The following is a 24,425-nucleotide window of genomic DNA, read 5'->3' on the forward strand; positions in this document are numbered from 1 at the left end:
TCAGGGAATCTTGCAGAAGATACCTACGCTTCAAAGCAGGCTACACACACACTATCAGTTCTCTGCACTGCCCTTTGGCTTATCTATTGCACCCAGGGTATTCACAAAGTGCCTAGCTCCAGTTATTGCATTTTGCAGGCAAAGACATATTCAAATATACCCATACCTGGACGATTGTCTAATTCAGACAGAAAGCCAGGACATACTTTTGAATCATCTGGCCTTTGTACAAAGGGTTCTAACTTGTCTGGAGTACATCATAAATGAAAAGAAATCACACCTGGTACCCTGTCAACAAATTAAATTCCTGGGAGCAAGCTCAAATACAACTTCCCAGATGGCTTACCTCACGCCAGAGAAACAAATTCATTTGACAAACTACTTCAAACAAGTGGCCACAAAAACCCTGCTACCTGCAAGACAAATACTGCAAGCCTTGGGGTTCATGGCCTCCTGCATTCTTCTAATTCCATATGCAAGACTGCATATGAAGAAACTACATTGGTATCTAAAAAGCCTTTGGTGTCAACATTCTCAAAACCTAGAAACAATGATTTCTATCATACCTTGCCTATGCCTAGAGTTCCTTTGGTGGGCGGAAGCCTACCACCAAAACAAGGGACTACCTTTCACACCACCCCCTGCCACCCAAACCCTAACAACAGACGCATCAGACTATGCATGGGGGGCTCACCTGGCAGGGAATTGCATTCAGGGCAAATGGAACCCAAGTCAAATGCACCTGCATATCAATCAAAAAGAAATGTTAGCTATACAGAATGCTCTGACAGCCTTCAAGGACCACATTCTTCCAGGGCAACTAATAGTAAAGATGGACAACACCACTGTTATGTGGTACATAAACAAGCAGGGGAGTACACATTCTTACCCCCTCTGCAGACTGGCCATGGCATTGTGGAACACAGCCTTGAGCTACCAAGTGCACCTACAAGCTCAATTCCTGCCAGGAAAATTAAATACACTGGCAGATGGACTAAGGAGAAACCTCATGGACCTACACGAGTGGAAATTGGAACCAAGGATTTTCAACATGTTGGCAAGCAAATGGGGGAGCCCAGATATAGACCTGTTTGCCTCTTCCCAGAACTACCAATTGGACAAATTTTGCACAAGGACTGTACACAAACAAGCCTGGAAAGTGGATGCTCTGTCCTTCAGCTGAAAAAACCTATCAGTCTATGCCTTCCCCCCCTCTGCCTCTGCTCTCCAAAATACTACTAAAAATCAAACAGGTCAAACCAAAGATGATTTTAATTGCTCTAGACTGGCCGCGCCAACACTGGTACCCCCTCCTGCGCAGTGTATCATGGTTATCTCCATGGCACCTGCCTCAAACTCCTTCCCTGCTGTGTCAGCAGGAGAACCAGATTCTAACACTGAACCTTGCAGTCTGGCTAATTACTTAATCTCTCCTTTACCATCCCTCAGCAAACCTGTGATGGATATCATTTTAGAGGCAAGGAGGCCTAGTACTAGAAAATCTTATGCTGAAAAATGGAAAAAATTCTGTGCCTGGAACCAGTCTCAAGGGATGAACACAGCAGAGCCCAATTTACCTCAGATTTTACAGTACTTAACTGAGATGCTTCACAAGGGCCTGTCTTTTTCCTCCATTAAAATCCATGCCTCAGCCATTTCAACTCATTATAACACAGAACCTCCCCTCTTCTCTCACCCACTACTCAAGCAGTTCCTCAGAGGGGCCAAAAATTTGAGACACCCAGGAGAGCTCCAACCCCAGCCTGGGACCTTAACTTTGCCTTGGAGAAACTCACTCTACCTCCTTTCGAGCCAGCTGCTACTGCAGACTTAACATTTCTTTCTTGGAAAACAGCTTTCCTTTTAGCAATCACTTCAGGTAGAAGGGTATCTGAATTACAGGCCCTTATGGCAGTGGAGCCTTTCATCATCTTTCATGCAGACAGGGTGTCCCTCAGAACCAATCCATCCTTCATGTCCAAGGTGGTATCCAGTGTGGCTCTTAATCAGCCCATTCATTTGCCAACCTTCTTTCCCAATCCACAGAATAAAGGGGAACAGATACTGTATTCCTTAGATGTGCACAGACAACTTAGATTCTACTTGGACAGGACTAAACCTCAAAGGAAATCTGAACAACTGCTGGTGGCATTTGCTGCAGGGGCAGAGGGGAAGGCTATTTCAAAGCAAACCATTTCTAAATGGATAAGCCATTGCATTCATTTCTGCTATAAACACCATGAAAAACTTATCCTCCAGGGGATCAGACCTCACTCCACCAGGGCTGCATCTACCTCTACAGCCTTTCTCAGAGGCGTCCCTACCAGGGACATCCTAGAAGCTGCTACCTGGAGTTCTGTACATACTTTCACCAAGCATTATCATTTGCCAATTTTCTCTAAATCCAGAGCTGGCTTTGCCATTGCAGTCTTGCAGGGCCTTATAACTGGTCCTAATGCTATCTATGTTCTTCCTCCCAACCATAGCTTTGGGAATCTACCCAAATGTAAGGACTGCAACAGTGAAACACAAAGAACATAGTACAGCTGTGTACACTTACCATAAATATAGATGTTCGAGTGCATTCACTGTTGCAGTCCTGGTTACCCTCCCTCCAGCCCCCCTAACTTCTTTTGGCTATACCTCTACTTTCCTTTACTATGCTTAAAATCCTTTTTGGTGCGTTTGCTTTTTTGTTGGAGGTATATCTTTGTGCTTTTATATTTAATTGCTTCCCATTAGGGGGGCACCTGACATCTGGGGCAAGAAAAACTGATGTAATGGCATCTGCTGCATGTTTTATACCCCTGATGACCTGACATCATGGAAGAAGGGACAGCAACCGAAGCAGGACCCAAGAATTTGTTAATCAGGCCGACTGAGGGCTACCTGCAAGCAGATAACCCAAATGTAATGACTGCAACAGTGAATACACTTGAACATCTACATTTATGGTAAGTGTACACACCTGTACTTTCTACTTTCTCTTCAATTTGGTGTCTCTGAAGGCTTTGCACTTAAAAACCAAAGAACAAAATATTCTAAAAAATATGACACGTAATGTTTCTTTTGACTTAAAAAAAACTGGACACTCTGAGATGCCACTAGACCAACTGTTGGGGTTACTTTTTATTTTATAGTGCATAGTTTGTTTTCCTCAGTATTTCAGTAATAGTTCCTTCTTTTCCATGTTTCACTTTCACATGAAGTTTAACTGTGACAAAATATTGTTCTTTGAAGTCAATCTAGAATAAAAATATTTCCTATTAGTAGACAAAAGGATTGTACCACACATACAAGTTTATAACGTGTCGGAGTATGTTAGGATTCCTACTGCAGTTTATTCTTTTGCAAACAGGTAGATTAGCAGAAGGTAAGTGCAAAGTATCTTACCACCCCAACATTATTGGATGGTACAAAACTACGAAGTGAAAGGACCTGGAAGAGGTTTAAATACAATGATACCCATGAAGAGACTTGTCAGTGTCTCACTAGTTGTTGAATTTTTCAAACCAAAAGGAAAAAAATGTCATGTTTCTTTATGCCTTGAGTAGCAAAACATGGTCTTTTAATGAAGTTTCAGCAAATGTTGTTAAAATGAGAGTGGAATATAGAAAGATGATTAACAAATTCATTTGGTGGTTACAAAGGAGAAAGTATAAGTAGAAAGTTGTACAATTACTATGGTTTGGGTGAAGCTATAGTTAGAAACTATTTTTCATCAGACAGCGTGCTCAAAAACTATGAGATGGGATCTGTAGTTGCACTGTTGACAGCTAAAAAGAGCAGCTTAATATTATAAGCACATCCTTCTCAAACTACAATTGGCATGGTGACGTGCAAGGCTGACATCTGGTAATGCACACAGATTAATTAGGACTATCTGCAGAAGGATGTGCTGAAGCACACAGATCACTACTGTCTTCTTCAAGATGGGGTGGACTGGCAAACCTGCTGAATGACAGCTGCTTGGATGAGGTCCACTGCTGGATTCTGTAGTCTAGGTTTAGTTTGCAGTGCATATATTCTATGCTGTTCATTAACAAGAGACTAAGACTTAGTGACGCCCTGGCTGTCCTCCTAGCTTTCAGTTTTACCTATGAATAGCCAGTACTAGGGATGAAGGGGTAATCAAAATGTTCCTCTTCTCCTCATACCACTATTGGGGAATAAAGGGTAATTTAAGCATTTCTCTTCTCTTTGTACCACTACTGGGGGAAGAAGGAATAATCTAGGAAATTGTCTCCTCTTGGCAGCATTACTGCGGGAAGAAGAGATAATCTAGGTACTTGTTTCCTCCTGGTAGCACTACTGGGATGAAGGGGTAATCTAGGTACTTGCTTCCTCCTGGTAGCACTACTTGGGGATGAGGGGGTAATCTAGGTACTTGTTTCCTCCTGGTAGCACTACTGGGGTGAAGGGGTAATCTAGGTACTTGTTTCCTCCTGGTAGTACTACTGGGGATGAGGGGGTAATCTAGGTACTTGTTTCCTCCTGGTAGTACTACTGGGGATGAGGGGGTAGTCTAGGTACTTGTTTCCTCCTGGTAGCACTACTGGGGTGAAGGGGTAATCTAGGTACTTGCTTCCTCCTGGTAGCACTACTTGGGGATGAGGGGGTAATCTAGGTACTTGTTTCCTCCTGGTAGCACTACTGGGGTGAAGGGGTAATCTAGGTACTTGTTTCCTCCTGGTAGCACTACTGGGGATGAGGGGTTAATCTAGGTACTTGTTTCTTCCTGGTAGCACTACTGGGGTGAAGGGGTAATCTAGGTACTTGTTTCCTCCTGGTAGTACTACTGGGGATGAGGGGGTAATCTAGGTACTTGTTTCCTCCTGGTAGTACTACTGGGAATGAGGGGGTAATCTAGGTACTTGTTTCCTCCTGTTAGCTCTACTGGGGATGAGGGGGTAATCTAGGTACTTGTTTCCTTCGGGTAGTACTACTGGGGATGAGGGGGTAATCTAGGTACTTGTTTCCTCCTGGTAGCACTACTGGGGTGAAGGGGTAATCTAGGTACTTGTTTCCTCCTGTTAGCTCTACTGGGGATGAGGGGGTAATCTAGGTACTTGTTTCCTCCTGGTAGCACTACTGGGGTGAAGGGGTAATCTAGGTACTTGTTCCTCCTGTTAGCTCTACTGGGGATGAGGGGGTAATCTAGGTACTTGTTTCCTTCTGGTAGCACTACTGGGGATGAGGGGGTAATCTAGGTACTTGTTTCCTCCTGGTAGCACTACTGGGGTGAAGGGGTAATCTAGGTACTTGTTTCCTTCTGGTAGCACTACTGGGGAAAAACAGGTAATGTAGGTATTCGTCTTCTCATTGTACTGTTACTGGGGGAAGAAGGGGTAACCTCTGACTAACCTGTGACAGAATCTGCTAAATCTCCTTAAGTGAAAAGGTCACTTTTAAATTGAATTTCTTCATTTATTAACCAGGATCTTTTCAGCCATGACTCATGCTACAATAGAAGAACAATGCAACATACATATTTATGGACAGTTTTAGAGTAACTGGTGAACCAGAATGCTTTTTGAGATGACAGCTGATTGGAGTGTCTGGAAAAAAAAGTCTGTAGACACAGAGAAGGCATATAAACTCCACACAGTTTATGACTGTTGCACAGGATTGAACTCTTGACCTAGGAAGCTGTAAACTAGAGATTTTAATCAAAGAGCTACTGTGTTCCACATAGAATAGGTATTTTAAGACATATGCACTAGCTAATGCCGAAGTTATGCTGTTTTACAAGAGTCTGCTACTCTAAAACATCTGGTTAACACAATCTGTAAAATAATTCCTGTGCTATAGCATCATTGATGTTCAGAACATAGCTGCTGAAGTGAATTAGTCATATTGCACAGAATGTGCCACTTGCACTGAAGACAAAATTCTCAAAGCTGCAGTACCTCTTTTCAATTATATTTTCAAAACAGTTTTATAATTGCCATTCAATGTCTTTTTTTTCCTCTTCATGGAGCAATCAGTCCTTCAGCAAAAAAACTTTTCTGATGCAGTGAGCAATCAGATTCAGATTATTTATTTATTTATTTTTTAACAAGACACTATCATTAATAGTACACAGACCCAGACATACTCTGTCAGGACATCCCAAGATACTTTATCCATACGCACCACAGAGGGAAAAGAGGCTGAATCGTAAATAACATCAGGCATTTCTAGTACTCAGGAAGTATGTAACAAAATGGACTGTGCTTAACACGTGACATACATTTTCTGTATTCCTTGTTGCGCCAAGCATTGCATTTTGCTGCATTAATTCTCTTCCTTGTAATTGTGACTCCCCTAGCCTCCTCACTGAAAGAACCCGATGCTCAGTAGAACTGCTCTGTAATCAGATGAAATGAATAAGTAAAAAAAGGCCAGTGATGTAAAATAAAATAGTGTAACAGGAGCAGTAGTTAGCATTTCAGCTCTATTTAGAAGGGAATAAAACAATGTTTTGGTTTTATTTAAAAAGAACGTTATACAAAAAGGAATTGGAGTTTGGCTTGCTATGATCTCATTTGAGAAAGGCTGATTTTTTTATGGAAATTTCCGCAATTTGTATACACTGTATTCCAACACATGACAGAATGCTTTTCCCCATTTTGTTTCCATGTGTAGAGCTTTCCTGCTGTTTCTATGACAATATCTGTTGCATCCCACCCCCACTCCTTCAGTCGTCTTCAATCTATTAAGTTACCTGCTCAGGTGAAAGGATGCATAATCTGATAAATAGCTGGTCATCCAGAACCCTTTACAAATTCCCCATCCCTTCAGAATTGTCCATGAAAACCCTCTTTCTAGTGGTACATGGAAGTCGTTACTTTCATCTGGGCTCCCATCTCTGTGGAAAGTGTTTTTCTTTCACGGGAGACTAAATGAGGTCGAAGAAGAAAAGATCTGTCAGTTTCTTAAAAACAGTCAGCTATTTTTAAAAATAGAAAAAAAACTTACAGCGTAGACTTGTGATTAGAAAATTCAAACTGGCTACAGAACATTTGCTGATATCAGCTTTAAAGCAACTGTCGTGTGTCTTACATGTAGGGTATTTGTGAGTGCACATTTTGTTTGGTCAGTGGGAGTGATGGTACGACCAGGAGATCTGACATAAAATTATCATTTACATTTAATTAACAAGTCGCTAGTGTTGTTTTCTTTTCTAAGCTGCAAGTTTAGGGAGCCTAATGAGTTCCTGAGCTCAGAGGAGGAGACTAAATCACCTCAGCAAAGTTTGTAACAGAGGGGCATATTTTCTGACAGCTTTGTAACACAAGTGGATATACTTGGAAAACTGTTAACAAAGAGAAACACCATGCATAGAGCGGAGTTTGACAAAGGAAATGGCAGACAAAACCCTTTAAGCAACTGCAGGTAAGTATAAAACAAACAATCTAAACAAACTTTGTTTTCTTTTGTTCATATATTCGCTTACTAAATCATCCTGGGGCTAAACACTTTCTGTAGACACAGGCTGGATGTAGATCATAACTAAAAACATGACAATAAACTGCCAAATGTTTTTTCCAGATGAGAGTTTAAGTATCAGATTGCTTCTGTAAAATTAATTGTGTTTTATAGAGTTGTAGTAATTTTCTGTCTATCTATCTATCTATCTATCTATCTATCTATCTATCTATCTATCTATCTATCTATCTATCTACCTATTTATCTGTTCAGATACCTGGTGGGTTATAAGATGTGTGAAAATGAAAAGATTTGTTGATAGGTCACTTTTTTGTCATTTAGACATGGGAGATGGACCTGTATGCCCCTTGTCCTAGCAGCTGCTGCACGGTAAATGTTAGGGTTACACAGAAGGAGATTAACTGTTACATTTCTGTCTATGTGTATATATATATATATATATATATATATATATATAAAATCTGATCTGGGAGTTGCAGTTCTGCATTGTAATGGACTTTTCAACCAAACATTCATAAAATGAAAAAAGAATCCACCTTTCCCAAAATCAAGAACAGGATAAATGCGTCATTCTCTTCTGGCTGTGTCAGTGGGAAATGCAAAACTTAATCAGAAAATGTTATAAAGATGAACAGGAAAAGGACAGTAAGTCCTTTCACTGGACTGTAATGCTTTAGTTTCCAAGCATTCAGTTCTGCACTTAGTGAAGGCAATGTGTGAATTACATTTTCAGTTCTATTTTTATACCTTACATCCTTACTTTTATAACTTTTCTAATTACAGCAGACAAGCACAAACATACCATATAATAATGTACATTTCTTTAATGGTGAACTGTCACTGTATGAAGTCGGGTATGGTGAAGGCCTAAATGCTTATGAAATTAACTTTGAGTATTAGTCCAGTAGGAATTAATATACCACCTATAGAGCTTGTCCTTCTTTTGATGGATTAAAATAACACATTTTTCAGTGCATTAAAGACTACATGTGATGTATCTGAAAGAGCAACCTGCTGCCTCTAGTTTCATCACGTGAACTGATTCATATTTGTACTTGATAAGCACAGCAGTCTGGCCAGAGGATTCACTTGATTTTTTTTCGGAAAAATAAGAGATCTTACCAACCCCAGTAACTATCCCAAATGTTGACTTCTTGTTTGAGGATCCTAGGGCGTTGTCACTGCAAATTTTATCAACAAGCTCCCATATCTGCCCTATCCCTCCTTCCAATAAGTGTTTTTCTTTCTGCATTTTACATATGTCACAGGATTCAGTGTACGTGGCCTAATGGAAGGGTCGTTGTAATGCATCAGCAGAGACCAATGCTGCTGATTTTCTTTACTGCTTTTTGTTGTCTCTATAGATTCTACTGAGTTAAAGTCACCTTCTGGAAGACACTTGGGGCACAGTAATTCTGTTACAGTAATGATTAAACTGATGACAGTTCTACCATATAGATCAGTATGTTTTTGCAAAGTAAAGCAAAAAAGTAAAACAATACTTTTTTTTCTGTGTGTGTGTGTGTGTGTGTGTGTGTGTGTGTGTGCGTGCATGCGTGCGTGTGTGTGTGTGTGTGTGTGTGTGTGTGTGTGTGTGTGTGTGTGCGTGCACATAAGGAGAGTGGAGGAGACTGTGGAAGGCAAGGAGAGACCTTAGGGATCCAGTGCGATAAGACCACTGGGACAGGATCAAGCAAGGTTTATGTACAGTATATACAGGTTAGTGGATAAGGGAATATTTAATCTCTCTCCAGTGAAACATAAGTATTGAAGATCAAGATGCAAATATTTTTATGTCTTGCAGCTGAAAGAAAACAGTTCTTCCACCTTTAAGTGCCTCCGAAATATTCTTAACTAGTTGATCAATGTGCAGATATAGTTTTGACTGTCCTAGTATATAAATAATGTGAATGCATTGTCTTTGCCACCAGAGTCCTGAAGAGTTGCTGCTCTCTATTTTTATTGTCTAGGTTTTCTGAAAATGTGTTACAATAACACAAGGTTTACACTAGCCGGAAGAAAAAAAACTTCTCTATTAATGATTGTACATTCACTTTGCACACCTCAGGTTTAGAATCTGAAAACTGAAACTAGCATGATGACCATTAAACAGTCATATTTTCAAATATTTGCTTTATCCTGATGGCATTATATCATCCCGGACAACCTAACTTTCACAGTTAGATTCTCTTAACTGCCAAAGACCAAAACAGCGGGATGCAGCACACTTGGTAATGGTCTGGGGGTGCTGCTTATCTAAGGCATAAGAAGGCTACAGTGCATGGCTTCAGTGAGTTTGACAAATGGTTGAAAAAAATATTACAGAGCTCAAGGCTTTGATTTAATTCAGGAGCAGTGATGTCCTTGTAAAAATGCAGACCAGTAGTAGTATAATCGCCTACCAATGTTATTAGCTGGGCTGGAATCTCATAAATCTAGTAGGGAAGTCCTGGCTTCTGTCCACAGAAAGATGGAGTAGTTAATTCATGATTTGTTTTCCTCAGTATTTCACCAAAGTTCCTTCTTTTCCATGTTTTACCTTCACCTGAAGTTTAACAGTGACAAAATATTATTCTTTGAAATCAGTCTGGAATAAAAATATTTCCTATTAGTAGACAAAAGGATTGTATTATACATACAACTTTTTAACCTGCTTGAGTATGTCAGGAATCCTAGTGCACAAAATTATTTTGCAAGTAGGTAGATTAGCAGGAGGTAAGTGCAAAGTATCGTACCACCCCAACACTAGTATAAAAAAACAGGAAGTGAAAAGACTTGGAAGAGGTTTAAACACAATGATACCCATGAAAAGCGTACCTCTCAATCTACCGCTCAACCTCTTAGAGCAAGAAATATGGACAAAGCCACAAATAATGGGGGACAAAGGCCCAAAAATAGGGGCACATTTTAAATACAGATTTTTCAAACTTAGAAAGTTGACAGAATAATGGGTATTGCGTTTGCATGAATTTTCTGAAGGATATGAAATCTGAAACTCAGTTGTCTGCCATTATTTTCTGACTTTAGTCCTCAATGATTTGCCAGCGACTTGCCAGAAAACTGCAACTTTATGAGAAATAGACAGAAAATATGAGGCTAAAATCTGGGCATTCTGTGAAAATCTGGATAGCTGTGAGGTATGATGAAAAGACTTGTCATTATCTCACTAGCATAGCTCTGAACCTTCCATCTCCATAATGCAGAACTCTACTAGCCTTCATAATGTGGAACAAATGGACAACATGTGGAACACATACTAATGGCTTACTAACAACATCAATGAGGAAGGTCATAGGATGGTTAAACTGTGCTGGTTTTACTTATAAAAAAGATCTAATTAATTGATATGATTTACTTCAATTTACCATGAATGTCAGTTAAAAAATTCCTAACCCTGAATGTGTGACAGACCTTTTCAATGTGGAACTTCGAGGAATGTGAACTTTTTAAGACCCCAAATGAGGTACATTCTTCGTAATGAGGTACATTTGAGAGGTATACTCACTAGTTGTTGAATTTTTCAAATCCATAGGAAGGAAATGTCATATTTCTTTATGCCTTGAATAGCAAAACAGGATCTTTAAATGAAAATATATACCAACTCTGAGATAGTGGGGAAAGAATAAATTCCCAGATCTTCACTGTACTGCGGTCTTTCACAGGAAGAAAGCTGGTATATGTTATCAGATGATTCTCTATTCCCTTGTCAATAAAAAAAATAAAATTACCAAAATTATGTCATCTATATTTACATGAATACATACACATATATACACACACACACACACACACACACACACACACACACACACACACACACACACACACACACACACACACATATATATGTATAGTCTCTTAGTGCTTGGACCCTGGTTAGGCAAAGGTACCTTCTCTGTGGATTTTGCATGTTTTTCTTGTGTTCCGTGGTTTTCAACAAGGGTCTTTGTTTTTTTCCCCACTTTACAAAGACATGCTGATGGACTGAATGACAATGCTGCATTGCCCATTGATATGTACATAAATGTGAGTATACAAGCATGTGTGCTCTGTGATAGCACTGAATCCATCCAAGGATGTATCCTGCCTTGTGTCTGTACATAAATGTGAATATACAAGCATCTGTGCTCTGTGATAGCACTGAATCCATCCAAGGATGCATCCTGCCTTGTGTATGTACGTAAATGTGAATATACAAGCATGTGTATTCTGTGATAGCACTGTATCCATCCAAGGATGTATCCTGCCATGTGTATGTACATAAATGTGAGTATATAAGCATGTGTGCTCTGTGATAGCACTGTATCCAACCAAGGATGTATCCTGCCTTGTGTATGTACGTAAATGTAAGTATACAAGCATGTGTGCTCTGTGATAGCACTGTATCCATCCAAGGATGTAACCTGCCTTGTGTATGTACGTAAATGTGAATATACAAGCATGTGTATTCTGTGATAGCACTGTATCCATCCAAGGATGTATCCTGCCATGTGTATGTACATAAATGTGAGTATATAAGCATGTGTGCTCTGTGATAGCACTGTATCCAACCAAGGATGTATCCTGCCTTGTGTATGTACGTAAATGTAAGTATATAAGCATGTGCGCTCTGTGATAGCACTGAATGGATGGATCCTGCCTTGTGCCAGCTGCATACTGATAGAGCTTCCGATGCCTGCAGCTAAGAATTAGATAAAAGTGAGTACAGAAACTGGAGGTATTACACGCACACACACACACACGCACACACACACACACACACACACACACACACACACACACACACACACACACACACACACACACACACACACAAACATTTTATACAATATATAGCAATATATACTGTATGGTTGAATGGATGCAAATATATTGTGTAGTGAAATAGTGTTCTAATTACCCAGAAGCCTCTCAACATGACTCAGAAGTCACTTTTAGTATCACATGTAGGATTTTTTCACACCATCTGATCATATCTGCATTGTTAAACCTTTTTTAGTGATGAACAAGGTATCAAAGTTGCATGGAACATTTTACCTCCATATACCTTTGAACGTGTTTTTATGATGTGGGGTCCATGTTCTATCAACACCCTCTGCTTATATGCTGTGCTGCATTATAAAACTGGGCGCAGGTTCATAGGCAGCTGCATTATATGCAGTACACAGCTGTGCAGGAATCAAACATGCAGCCTAGTAAAGATCTATAGTCCCATGTTGTGTTAAAGTGCAGGCAGCACAAATGCACTGAGGAAGACATATGCAAATGTCTGCATAATGATATACAAATTAAATCAGATAGGGAAATGAGACCATAATTTTAAAGAAAATGTATGCCAGTTGAACAGAGACATGATTCATAGTTATATGCCTGATGTTAAAGGGGTAAAGTGTGACAAAAATATTGGTATTGCAAAATGTGAGAATGCTCAGTTTAGCATCATCACTGGGGCGGCAGCATATGTTGGTGGTTAGTGCTGCCTCTTCGCCATGTATGAGGTGGCATCTGGCACCAAAGAAAATATTCCCACTAGCTGGTGATGTATCACAGCTTCTGTAATCAGGAGATTATTAATGGCTTCAGGGTAGATCAGGTACTGGGATTTTTCATAGCCAACTTGGTACATGTTTATTATTTCTCCGGTTTCTGTGTCTTGTACTCAACAAGTTCCTTTACATAATGTTTATACATGTGGGTGGCATATACAGTTTTATAGCTGACCACAGGAAAAAGATAACACCATGTGCTTTCTGCAACATCACCCACTCCCTGAGGTACTTGGTGCCAAAGATTGTACACGTGTAACAATAAAGGTCCTATCTGGCACACATTCCCATAGGTTTGTGAACAAGAATGACTATCATTCCATGAACTGCCACGTATTTTGTGATTAGGATCAAAATCAAGGTTACAGGGGCTGTGTACAGTGGTCACTCCATGCACACTGCATATTTTGATCTGGGTGAGGCTTTTGACGCTATTACCCATGCTGATATTGTTACAAAATTAAAAAAAAAAGTTAAATGTAAACCTCTATGTTGTTTGCTGGATTGCAAATTTGCTATACAGCAGATCCCACGTTGTGAAGGTTGTTGATATTCTCTCCGAATGTAAAATTGTAACTAGCATAGTAGCACAGGGATCAATGCTAGGACCTCTCCTGTTTGGTATTTATTTTGCAGACATCTAGTCCAAAATCCCAGACGTGCGATTGTCCATGTTTTGTGGATGACTGCAAGGTGGGTACTGTAATTCATATCCACTCATAATAAAAATTTCCAGTAAAATGGTCTCAAATGTAAAAAAGTACAGTGTAGTAACATTCACTAAAAAGCTTGTTTCCACTTCATATGCTTTAAATGGCACTTCCCTTCAAATATACACAGTCATAAGAGATCTAGGTAGCTCTGTGGAAAGTTTCTCTCATTTGATCATCATGTTTCCATCATAGTCCGGAAATCCTTCTATCTGGCCTAGTTAATTTTTAAGGGAATTTCTTCAAGATACAAAGAAGTCATCCTGCCATTGTACGCTTCCCTTATTGGACCCATTATTAAATACAGTACCCCCTTTGGTATGCATAAATCAAAGCATACTGCCCAACTAGAAAGGCTCCAAAGATACCTTACCAAGAAAATGAAAGGCCTTAAATCTTTCAGATTAGCACAACTCTCACTATACTCAGTACCCTACTAATGCTCCAAGGTGACCTGTGTCTTGCTTTTTGAGCCATGAAGGACCCCATCCTATTTGACTTGTCTTTCTTTGAAAATTAGTGGCTCTACAAACATCCACACTAAGGACTTCTACATCAGCAAATAAACAGCACTTGCTGGAGAGATAGACTCCTAATTTAACATATTCCAAGCATATGGAATAAGTTGCCTCTAGTGGTCAAACAGACTTTCACTACTTTTAAGGCTAGTCTTGATGACTGGATGGCTAGACACATATTTACATCAGGGTTATCATCTATGGCCCTGCTTGATTTGGGAGGGGAGCACGATTAAGACCTTGAAAAGGGAGGTATGAGCTTTTAAGTGTCTACTTTAAGTTGTGTATGGCTAAGCATCTTACGGTCCTAGTTGTAAAACAAAAAAAAAAAAACTCCAAAAACAAAATGTGTTAGGTAAGGGAACTCCACCAGACTGGGTATACCAAAATCCATAACATTTTATTAGTAAAAATCCATAAACCAAAAAATAATAAAATAAAAATAAGTACTTTTGTTATTGTATTAAAAACTTCTTCAGATGGATCACTAATTAAAAACTCTGCTCTTTTATACCCCAATCAATTCAAAGACTTGTACCATGTGATTGCCAAGCCCCTTAATGCAAGTAAAAATTTTAAAGAGCACTCTGGGAAATACAAAAAGGTACATACAACTCCATGTATGCTACTTGTGCACTTAAGTAACATAACTTATAAATTAATCTGTATTTACAAATAATCAATGGAAAATGCAAACCCTTACACAATTAATGTTAAATTCCTAATGGCTCTATCTAAAAGTAGTTTTTAATTTTGAAGTGCAATTTATAGATAGCTGCTCATTTTGGCCTGGCCAACAATTAGCATTTAAACACAATTGCCAATAAAGTTTGGATTTTTCAAGTTTCAAAGTCCATGGTACACCCCTTTCCTCACAGGTCAATTATTCAATAATGAAAAAATTAAATCTGGAACCCTGGTTCTCTTGTAAATATTTCAATAAAGCATTGGTATCATTCTTTTTTCAGATATCATACAGCATACCTCTCAACTGTACAGATTTTCGCAGAATGTCCAGATTTTTGTCGCATATTTTTGGCCTCTTTCTCATAAAATTGTGTTTTTCTGGCAAACCATTGTTAAATCATTGAAAGTTGAAATCAGAAATATATGACAGTCCTTTGAGGTTTCAGACTTCATACGCTTCAGAAAATTCATGCTAATACAAAACTTGTTCTATCTACTTTCTAAGTTTGTAACAGCGATATTTAAAAAGTGCCCCTATTTTTGGGCCTTTGACCCCCATTATTTATGGCTTTGTCCAGATTTCTTGCTCTAAGAAGTTGAGAGGTATGTCATACAGATGTTTGTTGATCCTGTCTATAAACTTTCTTTCAGTCTATCCAATGTAGAACGCAGGGCATCCAGTGCACACAGCACAATAAATAACCGTAGTAGAATTACAGTTAAAACTACTATTGATTTAAATCACATTGTTTTTAATAGTGACTTCATCTCTTACCATCATGTATGCACTATACATTTGTTCATACCCTTTTTATCACAATTATATTTGGTTCTTTGCTCAAGCATAGTTTTTAAGTTCATTCCTTTTCTGTAAATTACAAAAGGGAAGGTGCCACTTTTTCTTCTGGCTTAAATTTAAATTTTTATCTCATTGTCTTGCAGGGTCAAACTCTGTGGATGCAATGCCCAGAGCTGTCAGTAGGTGATGGTGACATCCAACTGACAGACCAAAATGGCTTCCCTGCACCCTGGATGGCTCAGCATACAATAACAATAACTGGCATAGCTCTCAACCAATCAGGGCTGGATGTCAACAAAATCAGGGACAAATCCAGAAATAATTAGGGACAATGAGGGACACATTCAAAATATTAGTACTGTTAACTTGAGCCATTCACAGAATAAGAGAATGTGAATTACTATGCATTATTAAAATAAAAGAAGCCTGTAACTCTTAATAATTCTTATTATTTATTAAGTATAATTCACCCTCTTTTCTCATCTCCAAAAGTCCTCAGTTTTAGGAGGGATTAAGAGAGACAGAGCTAAAATTTGAGTTAAAATCAGGGACAGTTGAGAGGTATGATGGCTCACTTCCATCCTCCTGGAGCCACCTGCTGTCTCCAACACCCGAATTGTTAGTCAAAACTTAGATTGACTAGGTTGCAATAAGGGCTTTGTCTATCTGTCCACAGGAGTGGGTCTTTTCCTTCACTTTTATGCATGTGACAGGTGTCCATGTATATGGACACCACAGCACTGCAGTAGCAAATTTTACTTGATTATATAACTTTATGCAGAGCTCTGTGCCATTCTGCTGTAGGGCATGCTAGCATATGCAGAATAGCCTCTACCAGTATTGATTTATTTTGAGATGCAGGTGCACTCTATGAATTAACCATCTTGCTCTTCTGTGTACATATTTCATTGCACTATGTTCATTTGCATATTTGATATATTGTTCACTTATGTACCCTGAAACACAGCTACCTATGTGTAACCACTTCCTATTTTGCTTTGGATGTGTAATTACTGTCCACACTGCTGATAATAGTGGTTGTGTGATTTTGGGCACATCTTGGGCAATAATTATGTAATACACTTCACAGGAATGCTATGCTTTGTAGTGCATATTGGCACAAAGTGCCATCTTTTGGCATAAACAGTGGATTGAATTGTGCTTGATCATGTTATTATCGTAACTGTTCCATAATTAAGCCTGCCTGAGGTGCATGGGTAATTTTTGCATGTTCTGTTTGCTGCCACTGTTGTTCCTGATTGTCATACAGGAGCTGAATAGGGTTTAGTGCTTAGAAGTGCTGGGGCCTGGATATTCATGCGTAAAGAATATTTCTCACAAATCCAACAAAACTTTCATACACAGATTCTGCATAGTTGCACAGTGCATCTCTTATGAATCCAATATGTGATTTTTACATGTATGAGCAAGTTCAGTTAGACGTGATTGTATTTGAAAGGGTTGTGGTTTGTTATGCTGACAAGTATTTTGTACCCAAAGTGTTTCCATGAAATAAACTAACCAAAATAGCATTCGGCAAAAAGCATAAAAATAGAAACTGAAGTGTTTTACACAAGATAGAGAGATCCCCCACATAATGTTACATGGGAAGAACTGCATTCCTGACTTTATTGTAACTAACTTCAAGGTCACCACATTTTTAAGTTCAACTCCCTTGATATGGCAAGTTCACCAAATGCCATTCTGGCCAATTTACTCTGAGGAGAAAGCATTCCATCTGTTTGAAATGCTGTGACTGCTTCCAGCTGTAATTGTGACAGAGGGATTAAAAAGTCTTGTACTCTATCCTCTAGAACATACATTTCTCTGAAATGGTTTCCTACTACTTTTCATCACAAGCTACAATTTTTTTGTAGCCTGGTAGTAACATTTGGTAGCAACAAATAAAAAGATTCAGGCTTTGTTAAAGGTGGAAGACTGATTTGCGCATTTTGTTATAGACATTGTATCTGTCCAGTTTAAGACATCAGTGCTCAATGGTCTCTATGTTTCTTTTTATATAATGCAGGGAGATGGACCTAAGAACTGCTGACTATCTTCAAAAATATAGAACAGTACCAGGAAAACACAGGTAAGATGCAATTTCTCCGTCTCTCATTACTTTAATTACTTATTTATCTATTTCTGGAAAACATTTATACTACAATTAAAATTATTAGAGCTTTTGTATCTTTATAATATAGAAGGATACCCAGTAAAGTGGCAACCCTACTCAATACTATTGTACAGATGTGTCACCAGGAATTACAGAACCAGGTTTAATTTCTGCAGCCACACTTCCATCTATGAAGCTTGCCTTTGCAGCCTCCAGTATCTACTGTCTGTCTGTCTGTCTATCTAGGTGTCTACATCTCTATATATCTGTGCATAACAGCTTGAGAGAATTCATGTTATCATGTAGTAAGATGATACAAAAAACAATGTTAACTCATTCAGTTGTAAGTGGTATGGAGATTTCCTCCTGGTCCTCCATTGAAAAGAGGCTTTGCCCAGCAGACATTTCCTTGTTAGAAAATTCAAACAAATAAATATACAGGCATAAAATATTTACCACATTTTGACTCACTGAATCCCATTTTCAAGCACACTTAGTAATTTTTCCAAAGAGAGCACAATTTGCTTTAAAATTCTTCAAAATGCCTTCAAAAGAGTTGAGCAGTGTATTAGTTTTATCTTCTCCACTGCATGCCTGAATAGTACTCCAAAACAAGACCTGGCACAGGAAATCCACTAGATCACAGTGATGTGAATATAATACCAGAATCAAAGTCAGAATTAAGTGATATGAAAATGGTACTATAACTGCAGTCAGAAATATGATATGATATGAACACATTATCAGAACCACAGTCAGAGATGTGTATGGAAATGGTACCATAAATTCAGTTAGAAATGTAGGCTTTCAAGCACTGACGGTCGACTAATGCTACTCCATTGCTGGGTAGATAAGTTTCCTTTGGGGAAAAACCTTCCACATCTTAATTTATGATAGAAAATGTTTTTTTCTGTAAAAACATTTTTAAGCTAAGAAAATATATTCTTATAGACTGTCACATGACTTTTAGGAATGTTTTAACTGTGAGCATTCCTTTTTTACTTTTGAGGAAAAATGTTGTTAAAACTTGTTTTTCCTAAAACCTGTGTTATTTACTTTTGGAGTTGGGCTAAGAGTTTAAAGTGCTTTTCATTGTGTTTTTAGTGAAAAAAAATTTATTTTTTAGTACTTACCTGTTTCACTGACTATTGCTGCCAGGTTTCCCCAGATTTCAGGCATCTTTTTTGGCTTCACCATGGAAAAACCTACCTTCCTTCTTCCAGCCACAAAATGAAAAGAATTACCAAGCAGCCTTTTACCATTTGGCAGGCTACTAAATTGCCTCAGCTACTGATAGGGTGACTCTGTTGTGGCAATTTCTGGTTCTTCAAACCATTCCCTTTTTCTTTGTTAATGGTGTAGTCCCTACAGCCACAATGGAAGAGAGTTAGATATGGCTTTTGTGGAATGCCCTTAGTGGGAAAAGGAGAACCATTTTTGTTGGTCTCTGAGGAAGGAGCAAGGAATACATCTCTGTTTAGCCAGACTGGGATGCCTGTTCCTAGGGAAGTTTTGTTTGTCAAAAGAGTCTGCTTCTTTATAAATTCCAGTCAAAAAAGCTAAAGGTTACACATTTATCTTTGCCTGAATCAGTTCCTTTGGACAGGAGTGATTTATTAGGCTTAACTCAAGGCTTAGTTTAGGCTTTTGACCATACCAGTTCTGGTGTTACTGTTACAAAGAAAATTAATTTTTCACAGTTTAGGGATGTTCAGGGCATTGAACAGGAAAATGACTGTGAGAGGACAACTTTTGTTTTCTGTCTTTAGGTTTCTGATTCTGGTTCCAAGGAAAGTGGCCCTTGGAAAGATTTTCTTTTTCTGCAACCATACCCAGAATGATTCATTTGTTTCAGTGTGTACATAATGATCTTACATTGTTGTTACGATTTATTACAGCTGGAATTTCCTGAACCTACTCAAATTCCTCTTATTCTTCCAACATTGGAGAATGCATTTATTACTGCCTGTAACTTGCCTGATAGCCAACCTTCTCCCCCTAAGGAAACAGATAGATTGTATAAAGCTCTATAGTCTTATAAGTTTTTATTTTCAAATCCGAGAACAGAACTTGGTAAATACTGCTGCTGCTAAACACTTGGTAAATCCTAATCACTGCCCCTCTCATGAGCATGGGAATGCCTTTGAAAGATTTGGGAAAAAAGTATTTTCTTCTGTTACACTTATTTTTAGAATTCTTAATTGTTAAATTATGCTTGCCTCTTTAAGGAATATGAGGAGCATTACACCTTCTTTTCCCCTGACTGAGGAAAATCGTCTTTGTGTAACCTTATTGTTTGTGTGCTTTGTATGACTAAACACTCTTTTAAGTGTGCTTATGATTGATCAACTGATGCCACTTTCAGACCTGCTGCTACTGGAACTGTTATGAGAAGGCTTGCTGGGTTGAGTACAAAAAAATCTTCCCGAGGACGTAAAAAGCCAAAATGTTGGTAACTGTTTGAAATGTCAGAACACACTTTAGCGAGTCCTGTAATATGAAGAATTTATGGCTGAAAAAACGGATTTACGTATAGTAAGGCCATTTGTGTGAATATTGCCTGTCCTCCGAAGTATGGGGTTCTTGAAGTTGGTATATATAAGGCTGGGATATGAGAGGTTTGCCCCCTACATTGGGGATACAGAGACGCTTGTCCCTGCAAAAAACAAGTTTAAAGGAGAAGAGCCATATTCAATATTCACTGCTCTCCTGAATTTATTTTCTTTCTTTTTTATTGTGTTGGCACTCATCATTGTAAGGGAGCCAAGATTGTGAATCTTCTCATAGATAGAAAGAATGTATTTGGACCAACCGCTGCAGAGGTCCTCAAAAAGTATGATGAGAGACAAAACCTGATTCAGAGGATATCTCAGATTTTTCAGCCTTCCTTCACCAAAATTGCCAAGTGTCTTATAGCTACCTTTGCACCATTTTAGAAAAAGCAAAATAACAGACACAGCAAACTGCTGGTAAGTACACTTTTAAAAACTAATGAATGGCAGGAGGGCTCCAGAATAAAAGGAACAGCTCCCCAGAAACGACAGCCTATCACATCTGAATGACTACCTACAGAATGTCCCCCCTTCACAACCAGGCAAGCCTCTAATCCCCCCCCCCCTGCAATCTGTCTCTCCATTTCTTTCTTTGGCAACAGAGTATCTCAGACAAATGTGTTCTGAAAGTGATTAATCAGAGATACAGATAGCAGTTGGAATCTTTCCCTTCTTTTCAGGGGATTCTTCTTCTTCTTCTTCGTCTGCCAGATCAAACTTCTTTCTTCCATCCTGTCATTCACCATCTGCTAACTCAGGGATTGATAGAAGCTGTCTCTCTTTCTCAGAAAAGAGAATATTTTTATTCAAGAATGTTTCTGCTACCAAAGAAAGAAGCTTCATAGAGACCAGTTTTAGATCTGTCCTTTCTAAACCAGTTTATGTAAGTTCCAAAGGTGAACATTTTATCCCTTTATTACCTACTACCTCTCATTCCCAATTTAAGTTTTTAAGTGACCATAGATTTAAAAGATGCTTATCATCACATTCTTATAATACTGGATTTCAAATGTTCTTAAAGTTTTCTATGTCAGGGTCAGACTTCACAGTTCTCTGCATTACCCTTTGGGGTATCCACTGCTCCAAAGGTATTCACAAATGTCTAGCCCCACTGATAGATTACTGCAAACTGAAAAGTATTCACAGTTTTCCTTATTTAAATGACTTTCTTATCTTTGTAGAGTTTTTGTCATAAGTGTCAAGAATCTTTCACTTGGGTGAGAGACCTCAATCGAAAGAGCTTTTCTTCCACAGGAGAAAGTAGCTCTATATCTAGATCTATTCCTGAGTTTCTGCACTGAAAGCAAAGCTTCAGCAAGGTAATTTCCCAGGATACTGGGATTCATGGCATCCATGACTCTCATGATATTCTAGCCGGACTCCACATGAGAAAAAAATAAATTCAGTGCTACCTAAAATCAGTATAGTCTCCACATCAACATCAACACTCCCTGATATTTCTGGTTTCTAGTTTGAGATTTGTAAAACGGAAACTTTTGGTGGAGAGATCAGTTTTATCTGAATCTAGGTCTTCCATTTTCCCTTCCAGCTCTAGTACAATCTGCAACTACAGACAACTCACACTCTACTTGGGGAGCAGTGTCTATGGGGATAAAATTGCAGGGTCCTGGATACAAAAATGGCAGACCAAATCATATAAGTGTAAAAGATATGTTGGCAGTAATAAATAATGTCAACCTTCTCAATCATCTTTGGGTCCCAGGACCATTATTAGTGTTTGCAGACAACACCACAGTAATGTGGAACATAAAATAAAAAATAAGACAACCAGATCTTACCCTCTATTCAGACTAGCCAGGGTAGCCTGGATTATAGCTTTTCAGCACAATCTCACTATACAGGCACTTACATTCTGTCAGAATGAAAAGTTTCTGGTAGACAAGCTGAGCAGGACCAGGACAGACACTTACGAACTGAAACTGTATCTGGGGGGGTCTTCCAGGAAATGATCCAGCTGTGGAGAACACCTCAGAACTATTTACCTCGATTTGCAACAATCAGCTGATAAAATTCTACTCCAGGGCTCCATGTAAGAAAGCTTGGAAAACAGATGCATTTTTATTTCCTTGGACAGGAATGTCCCTTTATGATTTTCCACCCTTTTCACTGATATCCAGTGTCATTCTGGAGATTCAGAAGGACTCTCCAAAGATTATTGTGGTGACTTCCATCTAACAGGTAACAGTGGTTCTCCTTTCTTTGGGAAATGGCCAAGGGCAATTGTCACAAGCCTAATCACTGATTTTTGGACCTATTCACACAAGATGGGGGAGTGTTTGATACTCCCCAACGTGAAACAACTTCAACTAACTACCTCAATGGTGATGTTTAATACCTTTTAGATACCTATATTCTAAAGACATACAGCAGGTGTTAAAGGAGGCAAAGAACCTGCTAGAAGGAAATCATATACTGGCAAATTAAAATGATTTTCTAGTTGGTACTGAGACAAGAACCAGGACTCCTTTAAGGTTAGTATTTCTCTGGTTCTGCAATGTTTGTGTAAGTTATTATTCTCGTCTGCCATTTCTGACTCCTCCATCAAGGTTCATTTGTCCCTTTCAGTGCATTGCCAAGTTAAAATGATTTTGAAAGGGGATATTACATACCAATCCTCATAAAAAAACAGGTGGCTCCTCTTTGGGATCTTAACTTTGTTTAAAAAAAATAACTCTTGCTTCATTTGAACCAACTCATCAGGCTGATTTTGAGGTTCTTAGCATGTAATACAGTTTTGATTACACTGACTTCTGCAAGGAGAGTGTCTGAGTTGCAAGGTGTTATGGTGGGTCAACCTTATCTCATTCTCCACAAGGATAGGATCTCCATAAATCTATTCCTTCCTTTATACCTATAGTGGTGTCCAAGTTTACTTTGAGGCAAGCTGTCTCTCTCTCTGTCTTCTTTCCAGAACCTAAAAATAAGGGAAAAAGGATTCTTCATACTTTGGATGTCCACAGATAACTCAGATGCTATCTTGACAGAACTAAAACTTTCAGAAACTGATTAGTTTTTAATTTCCTGTGATGGTAAGAAAAAAATGCAAACTGTGTCAAAGCACACTATCTCCAAATGGTTGTCTCATGCTATTACATTTGTTATACCCACTACAATAAGACAATTCAAGGCAGGTCAAGTTTCACTCAACCAGGGCCTTGGATTCATCGGTGGCTTTTTGGAAGGGGTTGGATTTTAGAAGTGTTCTAGAAGCAGCAACTTGGTCCTCTATCCATACCTTTCCAACACACTACAAACTGAATTCCTTCTCTAGGTTTAGGACAGGCTTTGTTAGGGCCATTCTCCGAGGTCTCCTGTACCCTCATCCTTCATTCTCCCATTCAGTATAAGGTATGGTAGTCTGGCCATATAACTAAGGCTACTGCAGCAGTGGTCAAATAAAGAGCATAGTATAGCTTTGCAAGTAAACTTACCATAACTATAGCTGTCTGAATGATTATTGCTGCAGTAGCCACTCCCTACCCTCCATCCCAGTTATTTTTTGTATGTTTTTGTTGCCGGATTGAGGATTTTTTATTTTTATTTTCCTAGCACTGACTTTTTCAGGGATCAAGCCTCCCTCTCTCAGATGACATAAAAACTCTGAAGGACATGATGCCCAAAATGCTTTTTTTATTCAGTTCTGCTCAAGCTGGTAACAGTTTGGGAGCATGAAAAGTGTCCTTAAACTTTGGAAGCTGACCTGCTGTTATAGCCTTAGCAGGATATAACTCATATAGCCAAGGCTACTGCAGCATTGATTATTTGAACATCCACTGCTATGTTTACTTACATGACTGTACAGTACATTCACCCACATACAGTACTTATGCTAACCAAAGCAGTCAGTAATACATTGTCAGTTTCTCTCTAAGATGACATCTGTACAGCTGACAAAGACAAATGACATGAGTCACATCAGAAGTAGTCATGTACATGGAACAGGTGTTCACTGATGTCCGGTGTCTAGAAATGCAGTCATCCTCTAAAATAGCTTGATCAAGAGGGATTCTATGGAGAGTCCTTTTCAATCTATACTGATTCCTTC

The 24,425-nt window shown here is 38.8% G+C and overlaps 1 protein-coding gene across 1 annotated transcript in view; it reads left to right on the plus strand.

The window, feature by feature from the left end:
* The first annotated feature begins 6,695 nt into the window (after positions 1-6,695).
* Positions 6,696-24,425, plus strand: part of LOC122811740 — a 91,249-nt gene continuing 73,519 nt past the window's right edge. Inside the window, exons 1-2 of the mRNA XM_044083784.1 lie at positions 6,696-7,377; positions 17,721-17,783. Coding sequence (XP_043939719.1) covers positions 7,319-7,377; positions 17,721-17,783 — 122 coding nt within the window. The 5' untranslated portion in view covers positions 6,696-7,318. The remainder of the gene's footprint in view (positions 7,378-17,720; positions 17,784-24,425) is intronic.

This window comes from Protopterus annectens, chromosome 9.part0, assembly GCF_019279795.1.
Source record: "Protopterus annectens isolate FY-2018-M chromosome 9.part0, PAN1.0, whole genome shotgun sequence".
In the NCBI taxonomy this organism is placed as follows: Eukaryota; Metazoa; Chordata; order Ceratodontiformes; family Protopteridae; genus Protopterus; species Protopterus annectens.